The following is a 13,550-nucleotide window of genomic DNA, read 5'->3' as shown; positions in this document are numbered from 1 at the left end:
GAAGCCTACCATCAGGACACATCTCTCTAACAAAAAAACAATCTCAAAGTGCAGTTTCTTTTTCTGGTATGCAGGGAGTCTGCTATTAGAGGAAATTGTGGTGGTATTGGGAATCTTGGAGGTTGGCTTATATGCATAGGGCCTCTTATTAGGTCCCACACTGCTGACAATTGCACACTTTTTAATGATAGCTTTTAAGTTCATTACACCAGGTCCGTTTTATTATGTAGAAACTTGTTAGACTCCTGGCCTAGAGCCCACAACAGAGGTGCTTTTTTACTGTTGGCGAGCATATTTTTTCCTCCTAAAACACTAGTTTGACTTTCGTCCAGTGTCTAGCAGAAGATATTTGTGGTTCTTAAGGTAAACAAATTTATTTGAGAAATATGATATTGTTCCCTGTTTTTAATGTGCACAAAGACAATGGTTCCAGAAATAAATAAATAAATAAATAAATAAATAAATAAATAAATAAATAAGATGGAGAATGGCCAATACCATTCCCACAAGAAAAGAAAAAAACTAGGGGTCAAGAAATTGTTAAAAAAAAAAAAAAAAAAAAAAAAAAAAAAGGAAAGAAAAATAAATCCATCATTTCCAAGGTATATCCTGAAGCTTTGTTTTCAGGCTTCACACACAACTGAGAGATAATCTTCTTACTCAAAGCATGTGCAGAAAAATTACTCTTCAGCATATAAGGATATGTGGTGGGCCTCCCCTACAGAAGCATGTGCTCTAAGCTGATGATCTCCTAAGAGCTGTCTGCGAGTGGGGACACTTCAGGAGGTAAAGTTTCATGCATGGTGCTTTTCTTTAAAGCAGGTGTTTTTGTTAACATCTCTTTTGTCTGTCACTAAAACTTCATAGAGCAGTTTTGGAGCAGATATGGCAGAGCAGCCTGTTAGTAACCCAGTGATATCCCTCTTAATGATCACTATTTGCTTCCTGCAAACTTGAGGGCAAATTGAACTCAATTTGTATTGACTGGCTGAGTAACTCTTCAGCTGTTTTTCTTTCTTGTTTTCTTTTTATTTTTTTCCTTTATTTATTTTTTTTTTCTTTCAGAGATAATACATCTTTTATATCAAAGGCTGTCAGCACCCACTGCTCCTATACTGAGGCAACCAGGACCAACAGAAGCACCAATATAGATGCTGTTAGTTACGGCCAGGAGAGAGGCTTTTGGTCTTGGCATAAGACCAAAAATGGCTCTCATTATGGCACATTAATTACTGCAATCTATGGCAGGAATTTTTATGTCAAAACCACTCCCAACAAAGCAAGCTAGCTAACTTTCCTCTATTCTCATTTTTTTACATAATTGACACCAACGGGAACAAGAAGAGAATGACCTCTGCAACCTGTGCCTTTCTGTAGCAATCTATATGTTAACAGAAATATCTTTATTACTAGATAGTGTCTTCTGCTCTAATCTGTGCCTCAGGAGAAACCCTAGTTCAGGTTTCTTGGAACATCATGGACAAAAGTGGGTTTATTATGGCTGTGGATAATTAATTGAAAAGGTTGTAAAACAACAACAACAAATGATATTGGGAAATTATGAATAGCTGTAAGAAACTGAGGGAATGAAAAACTCAAATTCATATTTGGAACCAAATTATGGGATTTGAAAATATTTCTATCCATCTCTGTGGCCTGGATTGACCACAAGTTTTTGTCTACTTTAAAATCAAAGGCACTTAGTATTTTATGGGATCAGGAAAATCTCATAAACACACCTTTAACTTGAAGAAAGTTTATTCTTTGAAGAAAGGAATATATTCCTAAACTAATGCCTCGACTAAATACCAGGCAGGAAACTTCAAAGGCAATAAAAAAAAAAAAAGGCTAAGAAGTTGATTTTCTTTTCTTCTGCACAGAATCCCAATATATGACTGCAGAACTTGGTATTCCCTTGTGGTTTACTACTGTTTCCCACTGTTGCAAAAAACAAGCGATCAAAAAAAAGCAGTTTAGTAGATCACAGATGTGTGGTTGAGATTTGACTGTGCATGTTAAAGATAAGTGTTCTGATTTGTGGAAAACGTTAAATGAGCACAAAAGGACGAAGTTCAGGTGATGCTGGCATTAAAGACCTGAAAAAGGCAGGAAAACCCATATAATTAAAGCTAGGAAAGAAAAAAAAAGTCAAGAAAAATTGTGAGTATTAATCAAGGCAGCAAAATAATATCAATACAAGCAATAGAGACTCAAAAAGTGGCACACCTAGAATCCAATTTGTTGAAAGTGGTATTTCTGCCACTAGGGAGGGAACTACAGGGTGTAGACATAACATGGAAAAACAGTCTCAAAAAGTCACTGTCTACCAGTTGAGCTTCATCTCTGTGTTCCAAATAATCAGTAAAACATTATGTTAAATGGACTCCCTGGAGTGCTAAATAAGTCAACGGCCAGCCCCTATACATGTTCTGTTAGCTGTCTCAGTAGGTGTAAACAAGGTAAACTCCATGTGAGTGGAATGACTCTGCAGTAGCATTTGGCTTAGATGCTTGCTTCTGTGCTTGAGTCACTGCACCAATGTTTCTTCTTAAATATGAGTATCTCCAGCAGCTTTTCTGAGAAGTTTTGCTCTGGAAGCTGTGTTTGAAGGAGTTAATGGCAAGGGAAAAATCATTCCATATAAAGTTCTGTGCAGGGATCATTTACTCCCATTATTGCAATAAGCAATGGCATTCTGCTGATACCAAACCAAAAGTGTTTACTATTTCTAAAAATCTCTGAACTCTATTTCAATTACTTAATCTTGGGTACATCACTGTTAAAAACAATTTTTTTTCACTGTGTAGGGTATTTCATAGGGCCATGACAACAGAAAGCACTTTTTAGCACACAAATATAAAAGCAATTTCTTTCACAGCTGTACTGGCTTCAAAATTTTATTTAGAAGTTGCAACCTTAAATGTCCCATTTATTTGAAATTTGATACTTATTTCACTTGCAGTTGATGCATACTGCTGCAGCTTAGAAAAGGGAGAATTAATTCAAAACCATGAGCTTAGCAATCAGCAAATATGTCTGCTGAAGCCTGGAACATACTCTGTGTTACTGTTACCAGCCTTCCATGATATTTTAAAATATGAAGCTTTTATTGTATGAACTTTGTGGATAAGTCCTTTGAGGGAAAAATAATAATAAAAAAATAAAAAAACAGGATTGGATTGCGAGAAGTCTGGAAGTTACATTGTATTTTTTTTTCCAAAATGATATTATGAAATTACCATCTCTGTTCAGACATTCATTGCAGTTGAGGAATGACTATGTTACATTCAGTTTAAGAACAATTAAAACAAGCCAGATACAGTATCAATATAACAGTTTTTATGCAAGCCTTCATAACAGTTTTGCAATACGAAGTTTTAGCAGGCTTCTGTACTGGTATAAAATCAGTCCTTGAAATTAACTGCTCATGAAGACAAAAGCTCAGCATGACAGAGCTGTAATCAGCTTTCCACAATCATTAGGTGAAAAAATGTCCAACCTAGATTCAAAGAGCCAACTGGAAACAGAAGGTTTATGTGCACCTCCTTCATTTGCCCCATGGAACAACCTCAGAACACGTGAAGCGGGCTTTTTTGAATGAGTGAATGAAACTGAAGGGGTACATGATAATGGGGATTCAGCCTCTGGGACCAGACTGGAGCCTGTCCAAAACCCATGAGAACAGCACCAGCTGTTTTGCTCCACAGATCTGCCCTGCGTCTCCTGCCAGCACAGGTACTGCCAAAAAGCCTCCCGTGCCACTGTGCTTCCTGCAAGTGAAAGTACTGCATTCTCTTTTGGCTAATCTGTTGCTGAGAACTATTCCAGTTCACTCCTCTCCCAAGCAGTAATTGCAGCTCTGAACAGGTACCTGTTGCAGTCGGTCAGGTGTGCCAGCTGGGCTGCTTTTTGCTGGACCAACAAATTGGCTTGTCTACTCAGGAGGCTACAGTCCCAGCAGCCCCGTCCTTGACAGTTCCAAAAAGGACCCCAAATTTCTCTGAAAGTTTTCTTTGCTAAGCCATCAGTCATGTTCTTCTACATCTGTTTCCATTTCTGCCTAGCCTTGCTACTGCTGGGGCTGAAATTTTTGTCAAACCTCCCAGGTTAGCACATTTCCCTCTTTGAACCATCCCAGTTACAAAATCTTGTCGCATGGCAACACAATGCAAAGCATTGATTCAACTATACAGAGCAATCTAAAGGCCATTGCAGCTACATACAGATCCATTTTTTGTGGAGAGAAGAAAGAAAAGGAAAACATTCACAGATCCCAGAACCCTTCTTTATTTTAAATGAAATCAAGCAGTATCTTGTTTTATCATTCATTTATTTAGCAAAGAAAGGAATGAATTCAAATACCCCACACAATGAACACATATTTATTCCCTGATATCAAGATGCAGATTTGCTTGTGAACAATTTTAAATGAGTCTGTTTCATTACTACTGCGTTCACCTTGTACTGTGCATGGATTTGTGCAGAAGCAATATATTTTGGGCTCAATCCTGTAAACATATTAAAATAAGCAACTTGTTACATCCATACCACTGAACTCAGCGTGGTCACTTATGTGATGAGTAAAATCATACCTGTGCTCAAGAGCCTAGATTTTGCCTGTCTAAATTTAGGCATCAAAATGACAGAGAAAATTAGAAGTGTATCTCTCTAGTCTCACCACTTTGTTGGTGGGGAGACACAAGGCCCCTCTGGGTTGTAATGCTGCACATCTAAGGATGGTCTCCCTGACAAGACACAGAGGATGCTGCTGGCAGCTACAACCAAAACTTGGTCAGATGCCTCAAGCAAAGAAGGATAAACTTGGACCAAACTGTTTACAGAATTGATCTCATACAGCAAAGCTATTATGCACGCAATTAACTTTAGGAATAAGCATATGTCACGCCGATTTCAATAAAACTGGTCCCACATTTAAAGAAGTGAATATATTTATTCAATAATTATGAGGAAAAAATCTTGAAGTATTTATTCTCGTTACCACTTTTTGTTGCATCTGGGACCTCTTACTTTGTTTTCTGGTTTGAACAGCCATATGCTCTGATGCTCTGAGAACTTTCTTCACTTAACGTAAGTGCTTTGGTAGCTCTTGATTTGAATATTGACATGGTATTTTCCCAGAGGTTACTGTGGGATTCCAATAGAGCTAACTGAATGCACAGTGTCCTACACCAATCTGAGACTTTAATCAGTACTGCTTAATAGCCTGGAAATCAAAGCCATTTAAACCCCATTCTCTCTCCCACTCTCTTAAGAAAACCCTAATCCTAGTCAGAAATCTCTTGATTAGTTTTAGCCAAACCACACTGCTCCAACAGCAGGTAACTGATGTTGGCTGAAAAAGCTTCCACCTGAAGTCAATTTAAGTGACCATAAAGGTCATAGGAATCAAATCAAAGTATAGGATAAATCTGCAAGCACAGGAGTCCATTTTCTAAGCAACTGAGGACACTAATACAAGCCTAAATGTGTACTCCAGCAAAGTTTTAATTTGGATTACCCAATGACAGTGTATGCTGTTCAGAATCAACTAGCAACCCTGCTTCCTCTTCGCTTCATGTAGCAATGCCTTACAGAAAGGAATTTACTCAGAGGATTGTGATCTATCTGCTCAAATGTTTCTGTTTGAATTAGAACATTTTTTTCAAATTGATGCAATTGGTGTAAAACTGGCTTACATCACTGGCTTACTACTGACATCAGAGGTAATATTTATTTATCCAGAAAAAATCACTTTATCCATGCAAAAGGATTTTTTTACATTTTTGGCAAAACAGTGTACATGCTTTTATGCAGAAATCTGCTCTTTACCAAAATGTGTGTGGCCAATTTTAGAAAAAAAATATAAATAAATAAATTGAAATTTAATAGAAACCTCACTTTGCTTTGCTCCACGAATTAGGAGAGGCTGTATTAAACTACCTGGACAGCTATGCAGAACTCAGAAAGTGAAAATACTGATATTATCAGTGCACCTGGGGTCTTCTAAAGCTATCTAAGACACAAAAATATAATGGCTTTGAAATGTGTTGTCTCAGAGTCTAGATTGACAAGGAGATCTTGCCATCATTTTTTTTTTTTTTCTCATTGAAGTGATCTAAAATTTCTATGTTTACCCCGAAGGAATGTGGAAATAAAGCCTAAAACTGCTTTAGATAGAATTTTGAATACACATCTATAATGTAATAATGTAATTTAGGAAGCTAAATGACAAAAAAAAAAGTTTTAAAGGAACACTTTTCTGACAAGTTGGCACGGTCTTTAAATAATATCACATAGGAATTGCTCAGAGATCTGAACATCTGAAACGCTCTTTGGGAGATGGAAGTGTGAGCAGACTGAGCATCTGCTAAATGCACTTCTACCTATGATCATGCAGACTTAACCTAGAGTATTATCACTGCATATATAACACATCTAACATATATATCTATTCATGAAAGGAATGGAAAATAGATCACTCTAAAGATAAGTGTGCCTCAAACTACTGAATTATTATCATTTTTTTTTAAAAAAAAAGCTTATTTCATATAAATTTCATTTTAAAAGGTTAAAATAAAAATACATATTTTATATATTCTTAAGATATTGGATTCATACCTAATAGTCTAAATACAAAATCCATAAGCCAGACTAATATGCTTTTAGTACAGGGGCAGAGAGGGACAGTGTCATGTATGTGAGTGTGTGCGCATGTGCTGCTTTTTCTTAGTGGTAGCAGCAATTTAGATCTTATTTAAAAAAAATATATTTAAATGTGAAAATTTATCTTTTGCCATGAACAGAGTGATTCAGATACTGGACATACTTATGATTTGGAGAGTTTTTTCCCCTCTGTTTGATTCAATATTTTCTTGCAGAGAAAATTTACTCTTACTCAAGGACAATCAGGTAATTGCTTCCTGGCAAACCAAATCTAACGTATAGTAAAACAATCACAAAATATAGAGAAGTGTTGTCATCATCCCTTCTAAAAATACACTAATGAGAGGGTGGAGGGTCTTTCTTTTGATGGAGTTTTAGTAACAGGGAGAATGATTCAGATAGAAAAAATAGGCAGCTGATCTTAATTATTTTCATAGATGGTAAATGTGTGTTCATTTTATAGTACAGCTTTTCAAAGACCACTTTGCATTTTTTTCATTTTACTACAGAACAGAGATAGGAAGGATAGTGCTATATTCAGATTTATCCCCATTCAAGAATGTTGCTCACTGCCATCATTACATATGTTGTTTACACTTGGCTTGTAAGTGGCTGGACCACCAAGGAAGGTGGTGCTTAAATGCAGTCTCATAGGATCGATGTTCCTAAGTAATTTTTGTGTAGCTTTTTTTTGGACATAATTTTTAATCATCATTGTCTGTATTTTTTTTTTTTTCCTCTGTCTGTCATAACATAACCTAATGATCAAGGGCTCTGAACATGGAATGGAAACATTTCCACATTTCCTTGCATATCTTTCTGGTATTTTGTTGTGATGATCTTTGCATCTAGTATGCTCAAAACAAAGAAACAAACAAAAAATAATTAATTCTTTCGTCCTTATTTTAAATTTCTTTTCACAAGCTTCTGAAAATAGGAAATGTTTCCTTGCTACTATGTTTCCTTGCTACTACTTCTGGAAAATCTGGCCCGAATCCCTGCCCTTTTCTTTTTAGTTGTACATCTGGAATTCCAGCTCAAAAAATGACATCATCATGAATGTGGGTGAAGACAGACAGAACAAAGAAAAATGGTATAAAAATCCTTTGTGTTTCCTCATCTGCCACTACAAAAGGAACTAAAACTGATAATTTAAAACTCAAACAGGATTTTAAATATTTACATCAATGAAGTTCAACAAGATATTCACTTAAAACACCATAATAAGTTTTCTTTAGGGGCTGGTTAGCATGGGTCGGACACGACAGTAAGATGAGACACTGTTTTGTAAATACATCTGCGTTTTCTGATGATGCTTTGTTTTGTCAAACACGTGCCTATAAAGTAAAAGCCAGAAAGGGGAAAGCAGCTCTACTGATTATGCCTACGTGCCCCACGAGCCTGAGACAGCACACATATCGTGATGCTGTTGCATCATCCTGTACCTGGACTGACCACGAGTGCTGCAGTGGTCAGACTAAGGGAATCCCACAGGCATGCATGAGGGTGAGGAAGCCTGCCGGATGCCACCGCCTGTGCGGTTGTGCAGGTTGCAGTAAGGCTGGCCTGCTGATGACACATGGGATGGCCTTCCAGCACGCCTTTCTGACCTGCCCTCCTGCCTCAGCCTCCCTGCAGCAGGTTCCCTTTCACCCCCAAAATTCAAGCAAACAAGGTGAAGCCTTTCTGTGACTGGGCTTGGCTCACACATGGAAACCACCTACCCTGCAGCTTTCCAGTTTTGGTACAAGATCATATCCTTGGGTGCCGCCTTAGCCTCTGCTCTCCGAACAGCTGAACTGCAGCCTGAGTGGTTTGTAGGCCAGTAAGATCATCCCTACAGAGTCCGGAGCTGCTGCAGAGCATCGCTAAACCACCGCGTTTCTTCTTGCCGTTCTTCTCAACACCCTGCCAGCTCTTTTTGGTAGTGCAAGTTTCAGGAGGCTGCACAGCAGGTGATCAGCTCCCTTTTCAAACCTCATGGAAATAAAAGACGATGCCTAAAAAGAAAATTGCATTTGTACTCCTGCAGCAGTTTTAAGGGGTAACAGATTTTTTTTTTTTCCTTTTTTTTTTTTTTTTTTTTAAAGCTCGGGGATTGCTTAGTCCCTTGTCAGAGAAATCTGACTGAATGCTTATGAAACAGCGAAGCGATGTGTTCCTCACGAGCAGTTCAGTGACACCGAGGGGTTACAGCTGCACCCAACACTGAAGGCCAACCTTTTAATCCGCAAAGAAAACATCATGTCACAAACAGGTGTTTTGGACATTTGGCAGCAATGGGATATTGACGGCTTGGATCGTGCTTGAAATGTCTCTGAACTTCATCTCTGAAGCCTCAATCACATGAGCAGTCATGTAGCACAGGCCTTGGGGACTGGGAAGTTACAGGAGGCCAGAAAATACACAAGCCCGTTAGTACTCATCATAATTATTGAAATCTGTAAAATAGGTATTAGAGTAAGTCTTTGCAGTAAGATGTGGATTGAAGTATTTGTTTCTCTCCTCCAGAATCAGGTTGTTTTTGTTAAATGCCTGGTGGAAAAGAAAAAAAAAAAAAAAAAAAAGAAAATGGGAGGGATAAAATAAAAGAAGGCAATACATGGTATTTCACTGAGACGACTTAAGTAGCAAGTATTTATGAATTGTCAGTCAGTCAAAAATGCATTTAAAAGTGCTTGCACATTTAAAAAACTTGCATCTGCATGTGTCTGCTTACATAACAACTCTCCTACAGAAAGCAACTCTACTCAATAAAGCTACACACTTTTCCCCATAATATTATAAAATTAACTTTATGGTTAAAAATACTTTCTCATCACATTCAGTTATTCTTTTTAGAACTCACTTATTATTATTTTTTGTGAATAAGAACTACTTACTCTTTACTGTATTAATTACTTGCTTCTTAAATGCAATATGGAGGGGAAAATGTCTGAAGGTCTTATGAATACAAATCTCATTTTCTAATGTTTCAAGATTTTTCAAAAATGTTTCTGTTTTGGTAGCAATTCAGAGAATTAATTAGGAGGTTTTGAAAAAGCTTGAAACAACACATAGACTTCTCTTGCATTTTTAATTAAATTTCTTAAAACGTCTTTAATTATAAATAAAAATGAAGAAATTAAAAACCCCAGGTAGGATTCTCCAGGTAAGATTTAAGAAAAAAACTCATTTGAGAAAAGCTTCACATCTGAATGAATAAACTGTACAATCTGAAGATACTGAGTTAAGTACTTTCAGAATGCTCATCCTTCCTTAATTCAGTGGATCTGAAAAACAGAGCTATTCTAACAGGTCTTTTAAAAAAAATGTCATATGATATAGATACCACACTAGATTCTCATCTAAGGTAAATCTGTACTGGATCATTTACTACATATTTGGAGTATGAACACTTACTGAGAGCCTTACCCAGTATATATTCCCCTGTGTACATGTCCTGCATAAAGACAGTGCAGGAAGATGAATTGTACACTGGACACCATATCATTGGAGCCAAAGGATTATCTTCAATATATATTGTGATGACTGTTAATAGCCCTATTTACTTCTTCAACAAGCCACTAGAGAACACAATTAGGAAAAAAAAAAAAAAAAAAAGGAACCTGAGTAGTGGTCTGGTTTCTTTCAGGAAAGGCTGCTGCTGTTTAAATTGTACCTACACGTAGAATCTAACTTAATGTGTAATAGGGACTGACAAAGGAAAGGATCTGCAATTACAATACCTCAGGTAAAATCTATTTTTGTGATTTATGATCAGCATAATTTGAGTCCAAATGCAACTGCAGAAAACTATCAAGTAGAATTCTTCTGATATAGCAAAAATATATAGGACCACGTATGTTGTGCATTAGAGAACTCCCAACCCGCTTCTCACCTTGATGGCTTCTACAGAATCGTACTTGTCCAGTTTGTTGATATGGTTAGTGATGCTGGTATTTAGAGGAGCTGGTGACACCGGATGGATGACGGTAGCATCATGGGACTGTTGTTGATATCGTTGGCAGTAAGTGTAAACAAGCAGGGTAAGAAGGCAACCAAGTATTGAGCTACTTAATCCCACTGCAATCATGTGAAACATGTTGAACTCTGCATAGTGGAGAGAAGACAATCTTATTCTTAAGGAAGTAGCAGTAAAAGCTTAAGTTTGGGGAATAACATAGAAAAGTGTTTAATTCAAATAATGACAAGGGAAATCTCATGTGTTTCCCAGAAACATCTCATTTGCAGTGGTTTATCCCTACAGCAGCAAATGCATTGTACTTCCCTGAAGGGATCATTATGAGAACCTTAGATACCCACACATCTCTGCAAGTATTAAGACAGATTTCTGAAAGATCCTTAGACAAGATCAGAACCCAAACAACATATGAATGAAGTGCTTTCTCTAAGTATTTGAAAAGTTCAGCTAAATTTATTTCTGCAAACTCTACAGCAAAACCTTTTTCATATATAAATTATGTATATAATGTACATGGCTTATTTCCAGTGAACTACATTATCACCTCCTCTGCTTCTAGTTCTTTGTCTTACATGTAGTGACTTGTGGCAGAACAAAATCTTAATGTCTTTAGATTACAGACCTGCTTCCCCTAAAATGTTTTCAGCATCCCTCTTATTTGGTGACTGTCCCAGACACTTTGGCGTACTTTTTTTCTCATCCCCTGCTTTGACTGCAGCTGGGTCTCACTGTTTCTGCGTCTTTGATATTTGGCAGTTTGTTCCCTTCTCCAGTCTTCAGAACTTTTTCTCCATGTAATGAGGAAGTGAGGAGGAAACAGTAGTGTTTCAGGAGAAAATGTGAAGAGGAGAGAGAGAGACTCCCTAAAGCTCAGCGTACTTTTAACCACAGCAGCCAGAGAGTGCTGCCAGAACACAGTCCTCTCTGCCCATTGAAGATACTATGGGATCAGACTGTGGGAACCCTCCCTACCTACACAGGAATTAAAACATAGAGAAGGCTCATTGCTGCATGAAACTGTAGAAGGGAATTTAAAACATAATTGCCTCCCAATTATCCTGATATAGAGATAATTGTGTCAGATGTGGCGTAAGTAGGATTAGCTGGAAATAAACAAAGTACACTTCTTTTCACTGCTGTTTCCAACTGGAGCTTTGCTTTTGATTAAGAAAGAAATATCATTAAGAAACAGATTTCATCTTAACATTATTGAATATTTGTTTGTGGTTGCATACATGAAGCTGATTTTAATCTGAGAGACTGGCACTAGCCTGAAAAATGTTAGACGTTTTCACTGTAAAACAGAAAAATGGGACAGCACATGGGTTCTGTTTTTTTGCAAGCCCCCTTTACATACCGACAGGGAAAAAAGGAACACAACCTAATATATTGACCTAGGTTGACCACCCCAATATGTAAATTACCACTGAAATATCATTCTACACTTGAATGAGAGTTTCCCACTGTCACAGAACTTGGCAAAAATGTTTTCAGATTTCCACTGCTAATAAGGAAAAAAACAAATTGCATTATCTTGACTCTTATAACATGTAACTATGCACACTAGTGCCCTTGCATAACCTCTGTGTTTTCATTGTCCCTTACTAGGCTAAAAACACAGCTTATCTGTGCATAGAAGAATACTGGAACTGGTCACAGCTACTACCATGACAACACCGACTAAGCGTGATAACTAAGCACAAACACAAAAAAGGTCATTTTTCCCGTTTCTTCTTCTTTGTACATTTTTTTTTTCCCCAACAGTTCAGTTTTCTCTTTCAAGATTTGTTTCACTAGCATCAAGACTCTCTGGAATTGAACTTTTACTTTCTAGTTTTGTATCTGGCAGCAAAGCTGAAAATGAGTCCAGACAGTCTGAGCCATTAAATGGTTTAGCAGGCTGGCTCTCTGCTATTCATTTGGAGTCCCAAAGAGGTTTGTGAAATTATTATCCAGCAAAAGGTGCAGCAACTTTAAAAATTTTGTCATATTGATAACTAACTTATAAAAGGAATTTCTTTTTGGGACACAATGAGTGACTGTTACAAGGGAAAAGGAGAAAAAAAAAACAATAATACATGCTCTTGTCTCAAAGGTCAGCAATGGCATCTGGATATTTAATGAGGAATTCTGTATTAACTACATCTCTATTTCTGGACCGAGTGTAAATAATGAGAATGTGGCATTTATAAGGTGGAATAAATCTAAGACAGTGCAAAATGTGAAACAAATGGAACAAAAAAGAGGGGGGGGGGAATCAATAATTCACCATTTAATACACAGATAGAACTCAAAAGCTTACCGCCACATCGTTTTTCTTCTATGCTGCTGGATCGTGCCACCGATATTTCTAGAAAAACAAATAAACTGCTTATGCCATGGAGAAAAAAAATAACAGACAGCTAGTAATTTGATCAACACAGTAAGGATTTTAAAAAATGTATTCTTCTACATTCACTCCAAATCCAAAGTAACAAAAGATTTTGACTGTGGTGTGGTGGAATTAACAAAAAAGTTCCATGACAACTTCAGGTTCTTTAATTTATCAACCAAAAGCAGTAACATATTTTTTATTCTTGCTTCCCAATATCCCTTTAATTAAAAAGATGAAGTGTACATTAAAAAAATCTTTGTGAAGTTAAGCCATTTTGAGAAAATGCTGAATTTCTGAATAGTAAAATTAATGAGAGTTTCATTATCTTGTGTTCAAACAGGCTCATTACTTCTAGAAGTCACATCTAGCACTAATGTGAAAAGAGGGAATTTACAAATCTTAAAAAAAGATGACTGCCAATTTCATGGGTCCCAAGTGTAAACTAATAAAATGTAATTCCACCCAATGTCCTTCCCATTCTGTCTTTGGAAGCATTCTGAATAAATACTGAATAAAAATGTGTTGACAACCAAGTTTTCCCATTTTTTA

At 36.9% G+C, this 13,550-nt stretch overlaps 1 protein-coding gene across 10 annotated transcripts in view; it reads right to left on the bottom strand.

The window, feature by feature from the left end:
* Positions 1 to 4,313: 4,313 nt before the first annotated feature.
* The window catches only part of SEMA5A (semaphorin 5A), a 342,620-nt gene continuing 333,383 nt past the window's right edge, over positions 4,314 to 13,550 (bottom strand). For all 10 annotated transcript variants that reach the window (XM_084508663.1, XM_084508658.1, XM_084508661.1 and 7 more), the window contains 3 exons: positions 12,930 to 12,977; positions 10,544 to 10,755; positions 4,314 to 9,198 (listed from right to left, as the gene is read on the bottom strand). In XM_084508663.1, coding sequence (XP_084364789.1) covers positions 9,079 to 9,198; positions 10,544 to 10,755; positions 12,930 to 12,977 — 380 coding nt within the window. In that variant the 3' untranslated portion in view covers positions 4,314 to 9,078. The remainder of the gene's footprint in view (positions 9,199 to 10,543; positions 10,756 to 12,929; positions 12,978 to 13,550) is intronic.

Source organism: Aythya ferina, assembly GCF_964211825.1.
Source record: "Aythya ferina genome assembly, chromosome: 2".
In the NCBI taxonomy this organism is placed as follows: Eukaryota; Metazoa; Chordata; class Aves; order Anseriformes; family Anatidae; genus Aythya; species Aythya ferina.
The sequence above is the reverse complement of the archived record's forward strand: the minus strand, read 5'-3'. Positions and strand labels throughout refer to the sequence as shown.